Source organism: Astyanax mexicanus, chromosome 8 (assembly GCF_023375975.1).
Source record: "Astyanax mexicanus isolate ESR-SI-001 chromosome 8, AstMex3_surface, whole genome shotgun sequence".
Lineage (NCBI taxonomy): Eukaryota > Metazoa > Chordata > Actinopteri > Characiformes > Acestrorhamphidae > Astyanax > Astyanax mexicanus.
In genome coordinates, this window is record NC_064415.1 from 55070306 (window position 1) to 55089295 (window position 18990).

General features: G+C 38.6%; 2 protein-coding genes across 2 annotated transcripts in view; one reads left to right on the forward strand and one right to left on the reverse strand.

The window, feature by feature from the left end:
• Positions 1–4700, forward strand: part of xpr1b (xenotropic and polytropic retrovirus receptor 1b) — a 38392-nt gene extending 33692 nt beyond the window's left edge. Inside the window, exons 14-15 of the mRNA XM_007250693.4 lie at positions 395–616; positions 1685–4700. Of these exons, the coding sequence (XP_007250755.3) occupies positions 395–616; positions 1685–1739 (277 nt within the window). The 3' untranslated portion in view covers positions 1740–4700. The remainder of the gene's footprint in view (positions 1–394; positions 617–1684) is intronic.
• A 1419-nt stretch (positions 4701–6119) lies between these two features.
• Positions 6120–14648, reverse strand: LOC103035953 (lipoamide acyltransferase component of branched-chain alpha-keto acid dehydrogenase complex, mitochondrial). Its single transcript, XM_007250692.4, has 11 exons — positions 14501–14648; positions 13291–13408; positions 13014–13089; positions 12255–12436; positions 11894–12018; positions 10875–11100; positions 10023–10189; positions 9094–9171; positions 8770–8961; positions 7617–7688; positions 6120–7037 (listed from the first exon to the last, which is right to left on the reverse strand). Exons 1-11 carry the CDS (start codon positions 14546–14548, stop codon positions 6870–6872), a joined length of 1452 nt encoding a protein of 483 aa, XP_007250754.3. The 5' UTR covers positions 14549–14648; the 3' UTR covers positions 6120–6869.
• Between the last annotated feature and the right edge of the window lie 4342 nt (positions 14649–18990).

An 18990-nucleotide genomic window follows, 5' to 3' on the forward strand; every position in this document is an offset into this window, starting at 1 on the left:
ATATAAGACGAATTGGTACTTTTGGCAGTGTGGGCAGTGTGCCAAGTCCTGCTGGAAAATGAAATCAGCTTATAATATGAGTTTCACATTTTGACCTGTATTACTGAAATAAACTAATTTTTTAATGATGTTCAAATTTTTTGTGATGCACTAGTATAGTTATTATAGTTATTTAGACAGAGGAATTGCCATATTAAATGGTTGAAAATAAATACATTAAAAAAATACTTAAACAAAAAATGCTGTTGTTAATAGGTTTTTCTTGCTAACAAAATATAATGGCATAAATAATGTACGATAAATCAGTAACACAGTCATAATGACAGCCTGTTTGAGAGGCTTATAAAGATGATGATAAAGTAACACTGTTTTTTCCTCACATCCCCGGGTGCAGACGCTTTGTGTGGAACTTCTTCCGTCTGGAGAACGAGCATCTGAACAACTGTGGTGAGTTCAGAGCGGTGCGGGACATCTCAGTGGCTCCACTGAATGCAGACGATCAGACGCTATTAGAGCAGATGATGGACCAGGAGGACGGGGTCAGGAACCGGCAGGGGAAGAAGAACTGGAAGAGAAGCTACAGCATGTCTCTTAGACGACCACGTCTCGCATCCCAGTAAGCTCAACACTGAACTGCCCTTCTGTACACACGCACAGTCTAGCACGAGATAAATATACAAAAAAATAATCCCTAATTTGAAAGTTGTATAACTGCATTTTAGCTTATAAATACTAATAATTACTTCTCCAAATCAGGGAAGGGATGAAAAATTCTAATTCTGCGCCTTATAATCCAGTGCATTTTATGTATAAAAATAGACCAGAAAAAAGACATATATTGATGGTGCACCTTATAATCCGAAAAATATGGTAATAAATAATCAAATAAATTGGATATTGTAAAATCAGAGACCCCACATCCCATGCCTCCCTATATGAGAGCAAATCAGCAAGAAACTTTATCAGTGATGTCATCACAAAGATCTACATCCAGGGAATCTGCACATTTTTAAAAGCTCAAATTGAATTAGTTTTAAGACATTTCTAATACCTCTTTACTATAACTGTGGCAAAAAAAATCATTAAAAAACTAGGTGACGGTATACAAAAAGGATTGAAATAAAAAATTCAGTCCACTTTAGGGAACATAAATGACTACTAGCAAAAATAAACATGAAACAGCCTTTTAATTACTAAAAATTACTTTCCTAAAAGCACTGGCAGAATAATTAGCATTTTTAGAATATGTTAATCAGTGCAGTCTAAGAAAAATAACGAAAAAAAAACATGATTTAAAATTGTTAGATATTTTAACTGGCTTGAATGGCACATAAATAAATAAGCCATTTACATGCCTATGTACACTATAATTAGCTTCAATTAAATAAAAAAGTAGTATTTATGAATAAGAAGTACAAAAAAAGCCTCTTGTTTTTATTGCAATTAATCCTTTCCTTACAATTTTTACATTCCTCACTTTTCTTCAGATATAATTTACTGCCTTCCCTCCTAAACTAAATTTAAGGCATTTTAAGATTTTTAAGGACCTGTGGAAGCCCTGTCTATATCAGCACTGAGGATTTGTGGAAACAAGTTATATTTTCTAGTTTTACTAACCCTCCTCCTTCTCTTCTTCTTCTTCTTCTTCTTCTTCTTTTTTCTTTGTTCTTTTTTTTCTGTCTAGATCCAAAATGCGAGACACCAAAGTTCTGATAGAGGACACGGACGACGACACCTGACCTCTGGCGGCCCTCTTTAGGGCTCATTTGAATGGACCACGGTCCCTTCAGGGGCCTTAAAAAAAAGAAGAAAAAAAAAAAAAAAAGCCTCTAACGGCTTTACAATCAAGTCCATCACAAAGCTGCCTGTCTACACCCACACACACATGCACACGGTCTCAGAGACGTTCCCACCCTGACCCACACACCAAGACACACACACAGATGGATACACACACACGGATACACACACACACACACACGCATTCAGTTCAGCACAGGCTTGTAATAACAGGAACAGTCATTCGTTTGTTAGTTACTGTATTATAATTATTATAATTTGTTTATTTTTGATTCATTGATTCATTGTTACTGCCTTGATTATTTTCAAAGCTCTGTTACATCGAAAAATAATGAATAATCAAAAGACTTGTATGTACGTTCGTTCGTTCGTTGGTTCATTCATTCATTCACATGCTACAGGGATCTAAGTGTGATAATCAAAAATATAAGACTGACTCTCGAAGTTCTGACCTCCGGAAACGGACAATATTAATTGTAATCACCAACAATCTGTTGGAACATCTTGTCTCGGTGTAACTTTTTACGAAGACGACTGTAGTGTTGGTTCATGTAGCAGTCCAGTAGATGCGTTAGCCATCACCAGTGGATACAGTTCTATTTTTTTTTTTCTATTATAATTGTTGTTGTTATTACGATTACTTTTTAAGAATGTACATTTCATTGTTATTTATGTGAAGGAAAGTTGCCTTGATCATTTAAGAGGAAGTAGTCATGTTTAATGTGTAAAGAAGCAAAGATGTATTGCGTCTGCCGATACAGATTCTCGCAGATACGGACCTCCGTTTGTTTGTACGCGTACTTCAAAACCCTCAGGTGGCTTGGGTGGTGGGATCGTTCCAATGACACACTTTGAACGCTCGAGTGAACACGCACCACTCGTGCAGGTCTGGCTGAGAAACCACTGAACTTTTCGAACTTGTTAAAGTTACGATGCCTATTAATAATTTCTTTTGATGTTGTTGTTGTTGTATTTGCATTATTATTTTTTTAAGAAGCATAAAAAGCCAATGCAGTCTGAATGAGCGCTGCTTATATAGAGAACCTGTTGGAGATCTATCCATTCATTCAACAGATATTAGTTATCTGGCTCATTTAAGAGTGAAAAAAAAAAAAAGAAAAAGAAGCCAAATGTCCGAAACATTCCACGAGAGCTTTTGTAGGGATTCCAGTGCAAAAAAATAGAAAAAAAAAGGATGGGGGGGAGGGCGAGAGTAAGGCCTGTACTTAAAATGAGTAAATTAGTATCACTTTAAAATAAGACTCCTTTATAAAGGGTTTATAAATGGTTTATAATTAGTTTATTAATAGTTACTAATTAGGTTAGGTAAATGCCGTTAAAATCATTAATAATCAGTTATAACACATACGTAGAAAGAGCAACAATGACCTGTTGTTTGGCAAATAGTGAACCCACAGCCATCTATATTGTTGCCCTTTCTACGTATGTGTTATAACTGATTATTAATGATTTTTAAGCCATTTACAACCTAATTATTAACCATTAATAAACTAATTGTAAACCATTTATAAACCCTTTATAAAGGTAGTCTTATTTTAAAGTGGTACCAGTAAATTAGTAGGTCTGCATTAGATCGAGATCTACATAACAGGTAGTCCTGAGAGAGACCTCCCCCATGTCTGTTTGTGTCTGGGTTCTTTTTTTTTTTTCTTCTTTTTTTTCTTCTTCTTGACCATTCTGTCTAGAATCTCTCTCTCTTTTTTTATAATTTTTTCTTCTTTTCTTGAACTAGAATGTAAGTGAACGTTGTTGGCGTGTACGATTTGTACAGTTTCTATCACATTCCTAAGTAGTAGCATTCCAAGTGAGTCGAGTTTTGTCCACTTCTGCTCTTTTCTTTTCTTTTCTTTCCTTTATTTTTCTTTATAAATGTCTTCCAGAGACAAAACCTAGTCCTCAAAGGCCACCTAAGGGTTTTCAAAAGACAAGGGATGAGTACTTTTTACGTTTCTATCCTGTGGTGGATGGTGGTGTCTTGTCGAAATTTAAGAACCGACACAAAGGCTTTACCCTTCTTCAGCTCGAAGCCCTTAAACACCAAACACGGACCTCTGTGAGCCTCCGGCACCTACAGAACCGAGGACTCTGGACGCGGTGTCCCTCAGGGGTGTGCCCTGGGTCCAGTTCAATTCTGCCGAATTTCAGAATTCCACCTTTTCCAGTGGACTGTTACGTTACGTTATGTTTCGGGCTCGGACAGGAACGAGAGAAGCTCCCACTCCTGGTCGTAGTTAGTCGTTATAACCATTGTGGTGCATAGGAGCTGGGCTGCTTTCGCCCCTTTGGGAACATAGATTCACTTCAGTGCATCTGCAATAATCAGAAGGCTCCTCTTCAGATACCATGTCATGTACTACTGTCCCAAGTAAAGTGCTTGGACCAAAAAAAAAGATTTTTGTGGGTGTATTTTTTTATTTTTCTTGCTTTGTGCTTCAGATACTTGACTCAAAATGAAGGAGACACTCCCTCAACACTGCTGGGGTTGTTCTTCCCACGGCCCTTCAGTTCTGTTCAGTCTCAAATGTGCTGTGGGGTTATTTTGTCTTGGTTTGGGTTTGTTTCTGGGTGTTTACAAGGAGATGTATATATGTACATTAGTAGTACATAGTAGTGCATCTGAAAAAATAGAATATCATTAAAAACTACCTTTATTTCAATAATTCAGTTACAAATGTGAAACTCATATATTATATAGATAAATTACACACAGAAAGATCTATTTTAAGTGTTTATTCCTTGTATTGTTGATTATGATTGATTATGGCTTACAGTCAATGAAAACCCAAAATCGGTGTAAAATTTGAATACTGTATAAAAGACCAATTGGTACTTTTGGCAGTGTGGGCAGTGTGCCAAGTCCTGCTCGAAAATGAAATCCACATCTCCATAAAAGTTGTGAGCAGCAGATTCATGTCATCTGCTGGTGTTGGTCCACTGTGTTATATTATCAAATCCAAAGTCAGTGCAGTGTTTTCCCGGAAAATCTTACAACTGCCTGACAACTTTTATGGAGATGTGGATTTCATTTTCCAGCAGTAAAACAAACAAAAAAAAAAAAACACACTTTTGGAGGTGGTTTGAAATCCCATCTGATCCAGATGGGATTAGTTTCTCAGAGGAACATATTTCACATTTCTACTCGGTGATAAAACTCTCGCATCTGGACTGCAATTGAAAAAACAGGAGGACTAGGGAGTTTTTAGGCTTTCTCGGTCACATGACATCACGTTCAGTAGCTCCTCCATTTCCACTCGCTGTTGTGTTTTTAACATGGATCTCCGTGGAAACGCCCAAGCTCCCAAAGTGTAAATATGGTGCGAAGCAGTGGACAAATAGCTATTTTAATGAAATGAAGGTGATGAAACTCAGAGATGTGCGTCCGGACAGGACTAAAATTACCCGAGGACCACGGAGTTCAGCACAGAAAAACAGTAGATAATTCAGCCTGTAATTTTCTCAGAGGATGTCTGTGAAAAACACGTACATGGTCGTTCTGGAGGGGAATAAAATCACAGAGAAAATTACCGCAGAACCCCCTGAGAAACTAATCCTGTCTGGATAGGCCTATAAACTAAATTGGAATAAACCTCAAACTTCCTCAAACCTCCACACATTTTTTTTTCTTAAATAACATTTTATTTTTAGACAAATTTCATCATTTATTCCCATTACAGTAATAATCACAGCCCTCCCACATCATCTACAATCATCCTAACAGACAAGCAGCAGCAGCGCTTCCCACGTAACAGTGTCCATTCACAGTGCAGCAGTGTCCACTCTGCCTGGCCGGAGTGGTTTAGAATGAAGTATCAGGCTGTCGGCTCCACAGTGGCTCGTTGTGAAGATGAAGTAGCATCAGAGAGAGTCGGGCGTTACAGTGTTCCACTGTTCTCTTCCCATCCGAGCTCCTGACCGTGCCTGTCTCTGCTACTGCCACTCCAGCCTCACTATTCTACTCTACAGTACTGACTGAAGGTCTTGGAAAGTAATACGAAGGTAAGAGAAGAGCAAGGCAACCAAAAGCTGTGGCCAAAGTCTAATCGGACAACAAACACACATTTATTTACTTAGCGTAACAGTAATTTGAACGACAAATCAGACTTACTCAAATTCATTACGGTTTTACCTCAAACATGGTCCTTCAGCCAAGTCTATATCCCTCCATCCCCATTTACAGCTCTGGAAAAAAATAAGACCACTTACAAATGATGAGTTTCTTTGATGTCTTACCAAATTGACAACCTCTTAACCTCTTTAAACTGAACTGCTTGATTTTTTTTTGCACCAGGAGTAAAGCAGCATAAAGTTATCCAAAAGCAGTGTGTAAGACTGGTGGAGGAGAACATGATGCCAAGATGCATGAAAACGGTGATTAAAAACCAGGGTTATTTTATTAAAACATTATGAATATGAACTTGTTTTCTTTGCATTATTTGAGGTCTGAAAGCTCTGTATCTTTTTTGTTATTTCAGCCGTTTCTCATTTTCTGAAAATAAATGCTGTAAATGACAATATTTTTATTTGGCATTTGGGAGAAAAGTTGTCTGTAGTTTATAAAATAAAACAACAAAGTTAATTTTACTCAAACATATTTGAATAGCAAAATCAGAGAAACTGATTCAGAAACTGAAGTGATCTCTTAATTTCTTTTTTTTCCAGAGCTGGAAATGTTTGCATTTTGTTTGCAGTGCAGAGGTCCAGGTTGATTGAGTAAAACTATCATAGTTTCAGATGAAAAAGACACTTGAACTTTTTCTGGCTGATAGACCATATTTATCTTAAGGTTAAAATTCTGTGAAATTCATTTTTATAAGACCTACACCTTTAATTAATTAATTAATGCACAAATAAGGCAACTTACGTAATCTTACAGATCTGAGAGGACTTTCTCTCTGTAAAAAAAACAAGATTCTACTATAGCTGCAATAAAGGCACCGCGTCCCAACAGCAACACAAATGTAGTGACCCTATTGAGTGAGGAAGTGAAAGAAGAAGTGATGGATGTGACGGATGTGGACGCTCCCGGTAAATGTTCTCAGAAACTGCCCTCATTTCAGGTCCAGGACCATGGAGGCCGGGTTCTCCAGGTAAGAGCGCCACAGGTTGGAGAAGCGGCACATTGTGGCGCCGTCGATCACCCGGTGGTCAGCTGACCAGCTGATGCTCATGATATGAGCCTTGACCACATCACCACGGGAGTTAAACCTAGGCAGCACCTTCAGATGAAGAGAGAGAGCGGGTTGTTGTAACTCCTTTAAATTAAATGTATTTTCTACACATATATTTAACTATTCAAAACATGTACTGGTAAATCTTAGGCAGCTTCACTTCACTTTTTACAAGGTTTCTAAGTCAATGATAGTTACAAAACTCGTGACGTTTAAAAACATTTTTAAAAGCAAGTTTACTAATTCCTTTGTTTGTTTTTTTCTAAAGAAAGTCTTTATTTTAAAGAAATGGTTATAGACTGCATGTTATAACAAAAAAAATCACTCCTGTTACTTAAGTTTTTTTTTAAGTTTTTTTTTTACATTCTGGTCTGTTTTAACATTTTTCTTTGTTAACAGAATTTTTCTGCATTTGTTTTTGTATAGCTTTAATATAGTCTTCAATATTACATTTACAAATTAGAAAAATCTTTAAAAAAAAAAAAAAAAAAAAAAAACACTGACTGAATGAAATTTTGACTGGTACTGCATATTCTGATATAATGATGAAATCTGAAATGCAGGTTAATCTCTTCAGGTATCTGGATGCTCTTTTTATTAAATGGTGATGAAGCTCGGCTGGCTCACCTGTATCTTTCCCAGAGCTCCGATGGCCACCTCCGGAGGCAGAATCACCGGCTTGGCGTAGGTCCCTCCGATCTAAACACACACACACAAAAAAAAAATCTGAAATAAATCACAGCACAAGGAACAGATCATTCTGTTCTGAACGTCTCCTCACTCATCGTTTCACTGTTCCAGAATCAGCTCCTTCTCTGGACACTGGGTTCTGCTGGAACCACCAACACGACATGACTTTTCCTGCTGAAAGCCCGCAGTGACTCAGGCCCAGCTGACTCAACTCTCCACCAGCCTCGGGTTTCAAGGTCACCTGAACGCTCTGTTCTGTGCTTTGTGAGAAGAAAGAGTGTGTGTCCAGCTGAGGCTAGCTAAGAGAGCTAAATACTCTCAGATATTTCATTCAGAACTTTCTGAAGAATAAGAATAATCCGGATCACAGCGCAGTGCATTAACAAATCCGGATCAACACAACCTGCAGGACTGAGGCTTGCTTTCCAAAAAAAAAAACAATAAAAGTGGACTGATCTGCAGCACAAACCCAGTGTACAGCCTGGTCTCTCAGTAGTGTGGGACATATCGCCCTCTTCTGGCCGTGTACTGAAATACAAACACAATCTGACAGAATTTGAGGTCCTTCTGTAATATTGCATTTACTCCTTCCTATAAACACACAGTTATAAATAAATAAGTAAGTAAAACAACCTTTCATTCTTTAAAGAGGATGAATTTTCTCCATTAATAGCTGAATTGTGTTCCTTTGAAGTAATGAAACATACCAGTCCTGGTTAAAAGTTTTAGAAACATTTCCTAACTTTAAAAAACACCTTTATTGTGCTAATTTCTGCCTCTGCAGTGCCCTCCCCTCTCAGGTTCAACTGTAGGCATGGATGATGTGGCAATGTAATGCAATCAAATCCTCACAACTATGATCCGAAACCTATTAGAAAGCCTTGCAAGAACGGTAGAGACAGTTACTCAAACAAAAGCATTTGGTCTCAGAAGAAACAATCAATGAGCACTATTGGGTCCCAATAGTGTGGGTCTGCACCATTTCAATACATTCCATTTTAAATACTTTTAATACAAACAGACAGACAGACAGACAGACAGAATCCCCAAATCCCCAACCCCCCGGTCCCCCAGTCCCCCTGAAGCTCACCGAGCCGATGTTGGACAGAGTGAAGGTTCCTCCCGTCAGGTCAGCCGTCCCCAGCTGTCCGGCTGAGCCCAGAGCCTGCAGGCGGTTCAGCTCCACTGCAACATCAAACACACTGAGATCCTGCACGCCCTTCACACTGGGCACCAGGAGGCCCTGCGGCGTGTCCATGGCCAGGCCGATGTTATGAGATGCCTGTGAGAAATTCAAAGTGCAGAGAAATGATTAGGTCTGATTTTGTCCCTTTTCTTCTTCTTCTTCTTCCTCACAGCAGATCCTGATCAGCTTTAGAAGTTATGAGGTAATAAGAGAAAGATCAGGGCTTGCCTTATAGGTAATATTCTGACAACCTTCATCGACTGAAGCATTGAGAACGGGGAACTGCAGCAAGCCGAGAGACGCAGCCTAAAAATAAAAATAAGAAAGAAAGCAACAGGGTTCATACACTTTTTTAAACCAATAACTTTCCATGATTTTTCCAAGACTTGCAATGCAAATCAACTAAAACTATAATTAAAATTGATTATAGTAGGCCTAAAATGAATCTGATAAAAAATTGACACACAATCTTTAATAATAAAATGTGTGTCAGATCCTGAGAGCTCCATTCTGTGGGGCTTAAATTACTGAATTAACTCTGAGCTGATGTATAAGTTAGCTTTAAATAGTTTTTTTTCTGTTAATAAATAGAAACACAACGATTTATAGATTATTATAGATAAATTTCCATGACTTTTCCAAAACTTTCTGGGTTTTCTTTACTTTTCTAAAACTTATCCAGGCCTGGAAACAGCTATTTTCAAATGCAATGGCGTTTCCAGATTTTTAATGTTTCTGCCATATATATTTCCATTGAAAATGAAAGCATTTTAGTAACACAAGTATTTGTACTTTATGGGAAGTAGACAATTTAAAACTTAAAATAATTGAAAATGTACTTTATTTCAGTAATTAAGTTTAAAATGTGAAACTCATATATTATATAGATGTATTACACACAGAGTGATCTATTTATTTTATTGTTGATTATAGCTTACAGCTAATGGAAACCCAAAAATCAGTGTCTCAGAAAATTACAATATTATATAAGACCAGTTGTTGTTTTTTTGCAGAGAGGACAGTGAGCCAAGTCCTGCTGGAAAATGAAATCCGATCTTTTATCTCTATAAAAGTTGTCAGCAGAGGGAAGCATGAAGTGCTGTAATTACTGCTTGGAGATCAATGTATTTGCAAAAATGCGCATTAAGACTTCATACCTTAATAAAGAAAGGCATATAGCTGAGCTTGACTCCTCGGGATTCAGCCAGAGCTTTCAGTTCTGAGCGCAGACGCACCAACTGGGTCAGGTCCACTTCTTCACAGAGCCCTAAGTGAGGGATCTTCAGAGCAGCAGTCATGGTCTTCACCATGGCCTTCTGGAAACCTGCAGGAGCAGAACAACAAGTACAAACAGGTCAAATAAACAACTGTTTAAACACGCTGGAAACATTTAGCATCATTAGCAACAAGCCAATGAATTCGTTCATTTTGACATTTTTTCACCACTGCATATATTAAATAAATTAAATGTAGTTTTTCTTTAATCTTCCTTACTGCAAAGAGAAGTTTGGTAGGAATTATTCAATCTTTACACTTATTATTTATTACGCTTGCGCCAAATATTATGCAAAAATAATGAATATTGGGGACGATGAATATTAACTATTATGAGGATCACTCAGCATGATCAAAATTGAGATTAGAATAGCCGATTTCCTGCCACTATGATGAGGAGATCGCTGGTTCGAATCCAGGTCATGCAGCTTGACATCAGCTGCCAGAGCCAGTTGCAAAAGAGGCAGCGTCTGACTTATCATATATTGAAGGAGGCGTGTGCTAGTCTTCACCCTTCTGGTGTTGTGGTATCAGTAGTGATAGGGGGAGTCCTAATGAGTGGGTTGGGTAATTATGGGATAAAAAATTGATATAAAATTAAAAAAGAAGAAGAATAGCCGATACCAAATCAAATAAAATACCCCTTGATTGACCCAAAACTCGAAATCCCTTCAACAAATATTCATCAGCATTAGCATCATTAGCATTGGAGCACAGGAGCAGCTGAAAGTCACCGTTGAGGGGCTCTGTCCGGTCTTTGCCGGTGAAGACGGGTCTCTGGACGGCGCGTGGAGGACTCAGAACCGGTTTCTTCTCTGCAGCCGGAGTCACTGCCGGCACCGGCTGCTTCACTTCATCATATGGGAGGATGGCTCCTGTCTGCTTAGCCAAGAAGTTCAGGATGTCCTCCTTCAGAATGCGTCCATCCTTCCCCGTCCCGACCACCTCGCTCAGCTTAATCTGATCAAAGACAGAAAGAGGAACTCAAAAGAACAGAAAACTAAACAGAAAAAACTGCAGAACTGCTCAACTGAGTAAAGAAAAAATGAAGGTCTGTTAATCCAGGAAAGGAAAAGCAAGAGTTCCCTCTGTTGTACAGAACAAGTTCATCAGAGTTACCAGCCTCAGAAACCACAAGTTAACAGCTCCCCAGGTAAGAGCATCTAAATTCTTCACAGAGTGTTCTGGTTTGTTTAACACAATGTAGGGAAAAACATTAAATAAAAATATATAAATATGCAGTTTCAAACTAGAAGTGGGCGTGGCCAAAATGCCTTTACATTTTAGGTTCATTTAGTAATTTATCCTTTTTTGGACCCTGTGTTTCTTTTTTCAAATATTTCGTTGCAATTAATACAAGCTCATTATTACTAATTACTAATTCTGTGATTTAAAACACTTTATATCATGTTTAGGAATAAAAATGTTAGTTGTTAGTTAGTGGTCAGCTAACTCCAAAGCTTGGGATGCAAGTTTTCTTTTAAATTGACATATTTAACAAGTTTAACATCTTTACTTAATTCTGTATAGTTTATAAATATTCAAAGAAAATGATTAAAGATGGAAAATTTGATGCATAAACTAAAAAAACAATAATAGGACACCTAATCATTTAATTCTTCTGAAATCAAGAATACCACTGTCTCTACTGTTTATGTAAGTCTTTTTACTAGATCTGGAGCACTGTATTCCGAGAGATGGATAGTATGGAAACTTATCTAATGAATATTTCATATTTGAAATTTGCTCCTACATTGTTCTCCATGGCGAGACGCCGTACAGCAGGCGTGGCCTGGGTTTTGTGTCCTTTAATCTCCTGGTGCGTGTGCTCGTGCGACACTGCCGGAGTCTCCACTACATCCTCCTCAGGAGCTCCATCTGCAGGACATGGAGAAAAATTTTAAATATAAAAAACAGAAACTCGGCACAATTCAGTGAAAAAAAACAAATATTTAAGTTAACATGATTGATCACTGATCTAGATGGGGTTAGTCAGCCAAGACAAATCTGGGCTTTTTTAATTTAGAATTTAGATATTATCCTATTAACTTATTTTGGATCAGAGATCCTTAACGGTATAAGGGAGTGTTTTAAGGGGAGCTAAAGCAGCTTACCTTGCTCTCGGTCTGTCTCGATGTCCACCAGCGGAGATCCAACGAGGGCTATAGCGTCCACATCATGGTGGAGCTTACGTATGACTCCGTCATACCGGCTTGTGATTGTGACCGACGCTTTATCACTTTGTACTTCACAGATGCTGTCAAACTGAGACACCTTATCCCCCACCTTCACGTACCTTTACAAAGAGACAGGAGAGGAATAAGACAAAAGCAAGAGGAAGGAATGCAAGCTTAGAACAGTGTCAAAATCTGTGCAGCACATTTTATCTTATAAATAATTAGCTTTTATTATTATCCATATATTTTCTGTCCTGGAATAATTTTGTATCTCCAATTTTTGAAGTTTTTACAAATGTTGTCCTTTACATTGTTTCAACACTCCATGAAGATGAACCATGGAATATACACTTTTTATACTGACTACCATTGAAACTCTACTTCTGTAAACGTTTTTGAGATATGGGTTTTTTTAATGACAGCTGACGATAAACTGCTGTAAAGTACAAAATGCATTTCAGGACTTTTACCTGTTATATAACACCCACTAAAACTCAATAAGTGATGGTTAATCAGCTGATCTGCTGAATCCAGTGAATTTATGCAGGGAAACACTCATAAATGCAGAGCATGAGTGCTCCAAGACATAAGTTAGACATAAGCAAAATAGGTAAGGTAAAAAAAATGAGCTATCCCTAATGTTTTAGTGGAAATCGTACTTAATAAATGCATTTATTCAATTTATAAGAAACATACCACTCTTTTACAGTCACCTCCATGATTCCCTCTCCAATGTCTGACAATTTGAACTGAAGGACTTGTCCAGAAGCCACTGTGGAAAATTATAACAAACAACAATTACTGTTTAAAAAGTATATCTACCATATACAGTATCAACCAAGAACTAAATTCACAACACTGTAGGGGAATAGGAACACTATAGAACAGTGGACCCCAAAGGCAGGAAAACTACTGAAAGTTGGGGACTGGTGCACAAGTCTATATAGTAACTTTAGAAGATGAAGGCATGTACCACAGCTGGATCTGAAGTCTCTCCACTGCTGAGAGGTAAACGGTGAGGGGCGGTGACGGACAGCGTGACCCCCCTGGAGCCTGGGACATGGCTTAAAGCAGCGGGATGCATACTGGGGCTTTTAATAAACACAAAAAGAAAAAGCAGGAAAAGGCCTGTCAGTGTAGGAATACACATGAACATGCCATGCTGTGTTGCCATAAGAAACAAACCAAGGAACAGGGCATACAGGTCACCCTAGCTCTCTCTGCAAATACTCTGACATACTGGCTGAAATGGGACTATGTACTCTATGCACTCACAATGTCTATATAATAGAAAAACTGGTTGCTGAGATGTAAGGGTGTGCCATGTCACATCGTACACAATAATTTTGGTATCTTACTAAATATCATGAACTTTATTATGCCCTGAAATATAGTGCCATATTACATATCCTTAATTATTACATCAGGGTACTAGTTTTTTTTGCTGTTTTTTAGCAAAAGAAAATTGCACACTGTTCTCATTTCCTATTATATATCTACTAGAGACAGATTATATCTGTCCAGTATCATTTATTATACTTTATTACTGGATATATGGAGATATTCGGAGTGCATTATTAGTATCATGACATTCTGGATCATTGACGTATGTTACAAATCTGATCAAATTCTTGTATTTTTGTATTTATCTCATCTAGGGGTGTGCAATATTATATCGTATGCAATTAATATTTAAATTTCATTTTGTTGCAGTAGTGTGTTCATGAAAAAAATATATTATATCAAGTCCAAAGTCAGTACAGTGTTTTCCCGGAAAATCTTACAGCACTTCCTGCTTCTCTCTGTTCACAACTTTTATGGAGATGAGGATTTCATTTTCCAGCAGGATTGGCACCCTGCCCACATAATATTCTACTTTTCTGAGACTCTAACTTTTGGGTTTTTGTTGGCTGTAAGCCATAATCATCAACAATAAAAGACATAAACGCTTCAAATAGATATTTCTGTGTGTAATACATCTATATAATATATAGAGCAATAGCTATTAAGTTTATAGGTAAGTTTTTTTAGACTGATAACTCACAACTGAGGACTCTCTCTCTGCACGTGCAGCTACTCTGACTGTCTGTCTCGCGCACCAAACACTTTACCGCCAAAAACACGCGTGACCCGGTTTAACACGCACAGTGTGTATGTGTGTGTGAGTATGTGTAAAATATTACCAAAAGTCTGAGGACCCTCAGAGACCTCACAGCTCCCACCGCCGCCATCGTTCCCCTTGACTCGGCCAAAGATGTTTGCTAGAACAAGACGTAGTACCCGGATGGAGACTGGAAATCTGCATTTATCAATTTAATACAGTCTAAACCATTTTATATTTATTTTTTTACCGTACTTTTCTATAATAATACTCAATTTGTTCCACATCACCACCTTTAAAACAGTGTTTTAACTAAAGACAAGCAGTGATATCTTTGAACGGAAACTTTCCACACTGACTCCTCTCCTATATCGACTCTCTGTGGCTCGGCGCAATCTGATGACGACACTCTCACGCCTCCTGCGCTCAGCCAATCAGCGTGCTCCATTCCTCCCGATCAGATAATGGGATGTGATGTAAAAGTATTGTGACACCTGCTCATTAACTGTGTATTGTATTATGAAGGGTAGTTATGAGTTTATGAAAAATAAGTTACTAAAATGAGTTAAAAGCAGGTAATTATTAACTGTCTCTGCTGTCCAGGAAAAGCGTTTAATAATAATTATTGATTATTATTATTATTATTATTATTAGAAGTAGTAGAAGCAGTAGTAGAAGTAGTAGAAGCAGTAGTAGTAGTAGTAGTAGAAGCAGTAGTAGTAGTAGTAGTAGAAGCAGTAGTAGAGGTAGTAGAAGCAGTAGTAGAAGAAGTAGTAGAAGTAGTAGTAGTAGAAGAAGTAGTAGAAGCAGTAGTAGAAGAAGTAGTAGAAGCAGTAGTAGTAGTAGTAGAAGCAGTAGTAGTAGAAGTAGTAGAAGCAGTAGTAGTAGTAGTAGTAGAAGCAGTAGTAGTAGTAGAAGCAGTAGTAGAAGAAGTAGTAGAAGCAGTAGTAGTGGTAGTAGAAGCAGTAGTAGAAGTAGTAGTAGTGATAGTAGTAGAAGCAGTAGTAGTAATAGAAGTAGTAGTAGTAGTAGTAAAAGAAGTAGTAGAAGCAGTAGTAGTAGTAGTAGTAGTGGTACAAACAGTAGTAGTAGTATGAGAAGTATTTATTTGCAAGTAAATATTTCCATTGGCAAAAAGTTATTTCAAGACACATTATGTGGTTAAAAAATGTAAATGAGGTTAAAATTAAGCACTGTTAATGTTAATCAGTTTGAGAAGGGTCAGACTTTTTGGCATACATCAAGAAAAGAAAACATCTAAGGAGAACTGTCCAACGCATTATTAAATGCCGGTTTGAATCCTGGTGATGCAGCTTGCCATCAGCTGCCAGAGCCCTGAGAGAGCACAATTTGCCTTGCTCTCTATGAGTGTGTGGACGGTGCTCTTTCCCCTCATCACTCCTAAGGCTGATGTCAATCAGCTAAGGAGCGTCTGTGAGCCGCTGTATCAGAACCGAGTCGCTGTAAACTATAGGAAACATTGCAGTATGACTTAATAAATTAGCCATTGCTTAATAATAATGACTCTTTTCACTTTTATTTATTTTTGGCCATTTTCAGGTTAATAATTTGCTTGATGAAACATATGTTGCATCCCTACATCACACATCAATCGTCTATATCAGTACAGTGTGTTATAGTAATGCAGTGTAACAGTCTTCTACAGTGGAGACCTAAAAAGACCTGTGCCGTCAGGGCTGGAATGGGTCCACTGGTCTGCTGACCTCAGTGCTGGGGACGTAAGTCCATCCAGTTCCCTCTGCTCTCTCTTCCTGAGATTAGTGTGTGAGGCCGGGACCTGCAGGGCCGCTGTTTTCCGCTGCCCCGTTAAGCTCCTGTCTAATTGGCTGATCAGCGCTGACGGGCAAGGACAGGAATAGATGACGAGGTTTATAGAGAGAGAGAGAGAGAGAGGTGCATAGAGAGCAGAGAGGCTGAGGACTGACCATGAATCAGCTCTGCTCACACACTGTGTACTGGAGACATAATGTACAGTACCTGTCAAAAGTCAGGAGTGGACACACTTCTTCTCATTTAATAATTGTTCAAAGTAGCATCTTTTCCTTTGATGCCAACTTTTACATTACATTACGAAGCATTTAGTGGACACTTTTATATTTATGGATGTACATTTAGCAATAGATGACATAGAATTCACTGCAAAAACATTTTTGACAGGGCTTAAAGGAGGCAAAGGGAGAACAGTGGGGTAGAATAGGAAATGAGGTTAGACATAGTTAGTTAGTTAGTTAGAGGTGTTAGGAGAGTAAGTGCTTTTTGAAGAGCTCTGTCTTCAGTAGTTTATTAAAGATAGTGAGGAACACTTATGATGCTCCTGATCTGGTAGTGGAAGGAAGTTTGTTGCACTATTGGGGAACTCTGTATGAGAACAGTATGGATTGCTTTGTGTGAATGTTTGGCAAAGCTAGGTAACATTTGTTGAAGGCGATCGGTGGCCAGGAAGTAACATAGACCTGTTTTTGTCTACTTTCTAACTGCATATGTGTTCCTTCATAGTTTGTAAGCCTTTAATATTAATCTACAATATAGTAAATACAAATTCAATACAAGCAAAGAATAACTATTATTAAAAATGTGTGTCCCAATTTTTACTTATAGTCAAGTGTAAAAAGTCATGTCGAAAAAAAAAATGTTGGCAGAAAGAATATGTTTATTGGAGAAAACTGCAATTGAAAGGAGGCACTAGTACTCTGTTGAGCTGCCTCTAGACTGGATACAAGATAAGGTCTGTCTGTATAGCATCCTCCAGCACATTTGTTTGGACTGGACTGGACTGGGCTGCGGGAAGGCCAGTCCTAAATATTATTTTCCTCCGCAGTCACACCTTTGTAGTGTATACACCATTTCTTCCAAACATTATCTGGAACGCCCAAAGACCTCTTTTGCTTAGAGTGTATCTGGGTTAATCTAAACTTTTTTTTAATGCTGGCTCCCACAACAACTGACAATGCTACTGTAATCACTGGAGAAGTTCTCACCCTCCCTTTGGGTTCCCTCGTAAACTACGCCTATGTGTGAATCATTACAACCCAACAAACCACAGGAGCTCCTTTACCTCTCTCCATAAGTAAACAATTCTTCTGGGGTTTCTCGTATCTCTCGGAGGACCTCTCCAGTGACCTTGCCTGCGATTGGAAACCCGGCTCCACTCTGACTCTGGCCTCTATATCTCAAGTGTTACCACAGCACTGTCCCGCAACTACTGACCCCTGACGAAGACGCATGTCTGCTGATCTCAGAATGAGAACAGCTTCTTTCATACTGTTCCTAAACCGAAGATGAAAGCTAACGAAGAACCACACGCAGTGTCATCCTTTTGGCAGAGAAGTGAGGTGCTGTAGGATTTTCTGGGAAAACACTGCACTGACTTTGGACTTGGCTCTCCCAACCATCATTGACCATCAATAATTTTACATTTCATTTATAAAATCTAGGGACCAGAGTCTGGAGGAAGAGTGGAGAGAGACACAGTCCAAGCTGCATCAGTAATGGTTTGGAAAGCCATCTTACACTTACATCCAACACTTCATGCTTTCCTCTGCTGACAACTTTTAGGGAGATGCAGATTTCATTTTCCAGCAGGACTTGGCACACTGCCCACACTGCCAAAAGTACCAATTGGTCTTATATAATATCCTAATAAAAGAAATAACCACTTAAAATAGATCACTCTGTATAGGAGTTTCACTTTTTGAACTGAATTACAGAAATAAAGTAACTTTTCAATGGTATTCTAATGTTCGGTTGACTGTCTGAAGACACTTTGCTTGTTACGGCAATAACATGTAACAGTGTAAGACGTAACAGAACGCCTCTGTCAGGACAGGAGTCGGGTTTTTTTTAGAAGGCCGAGTGGAAACCCGAGCCGGTCACCTGAGCCACTCTTCGCCTTGTTCCATGGCGCTCTCTCAGGTGAGGCCGTGGGCGCATTCCTTCAGTCGGTCTTCTGTCCTTTATGCCAGGAAATATTGTCCAACACTTCCTTCAAACAGGCTGTGGAGTCTTGGCTTCAACAGAGGGCTCCTCTGGAGAGCAGGAATCGCTGAGGAACCTTTAAAAGTTGCTCTTCTACCACAGTAGGCTTCTCTCGTTTAGGCCTCTTCATCCTCTTTTCAACGATCTCAATGAAGGCATGTCTCGTTTGCCCGTCTGGGGGGGACACTGGCGGGTCAGGCATAGGCCTCCAGCCCTGGTGCCTCCAACAGCCTGGATCACACACATCGCAGGTGGGTGCCCAGCTTTATATTACAGAGTAGACAGCTTTTAGGCCATACTTATTTGTCCTTCCGGAAGACACAATTTTTAAACTTTATTATTATGTGAAAAACAGTTGGCTTGGTCCATGATAGGCTGCAAAACTGTGTTGTGATGTGTTGATCTGAAGGTGGAATCAGTCATACAGAACTTCTCAGATGTTCCTCCTGCTATCTGCTATGCTGATGTTTAGCAGATGTTGGGTATCTTTTTGGGTGGAAAACCACCAATAAAACAAACAATATGTCTGTGCTCAACTTCATTTCATTTATTAATATACATTAATTTCAGCATTTC

Excerpts from the sequence above, each read along its gene's own strand:
- LOC103035953 (XM_007250692.4), bottom strand. The coding sequence starts at position 14,548 with ATGGCGGCGGTGGGAGCTGTGAGGTCTCTGAGGGTCCTCAGACTTTTG. Across the intron at positions 9,172-10,022 it reads ATATGCCTTTCTTTATTAAG|GCTGCGTCTCTCGGCTTGCT; the intron begins GTATGAAGTCTT and ends TTTTATTTTTAG. Across the intron at positions 7,038-7,616 it reads GAGCTCTGGGAAAGATACAG|GTGCTGCCTAGGTTTAACTC; the intron begins GTGAGCCAGCCG and ends CTTCATCTGAAG.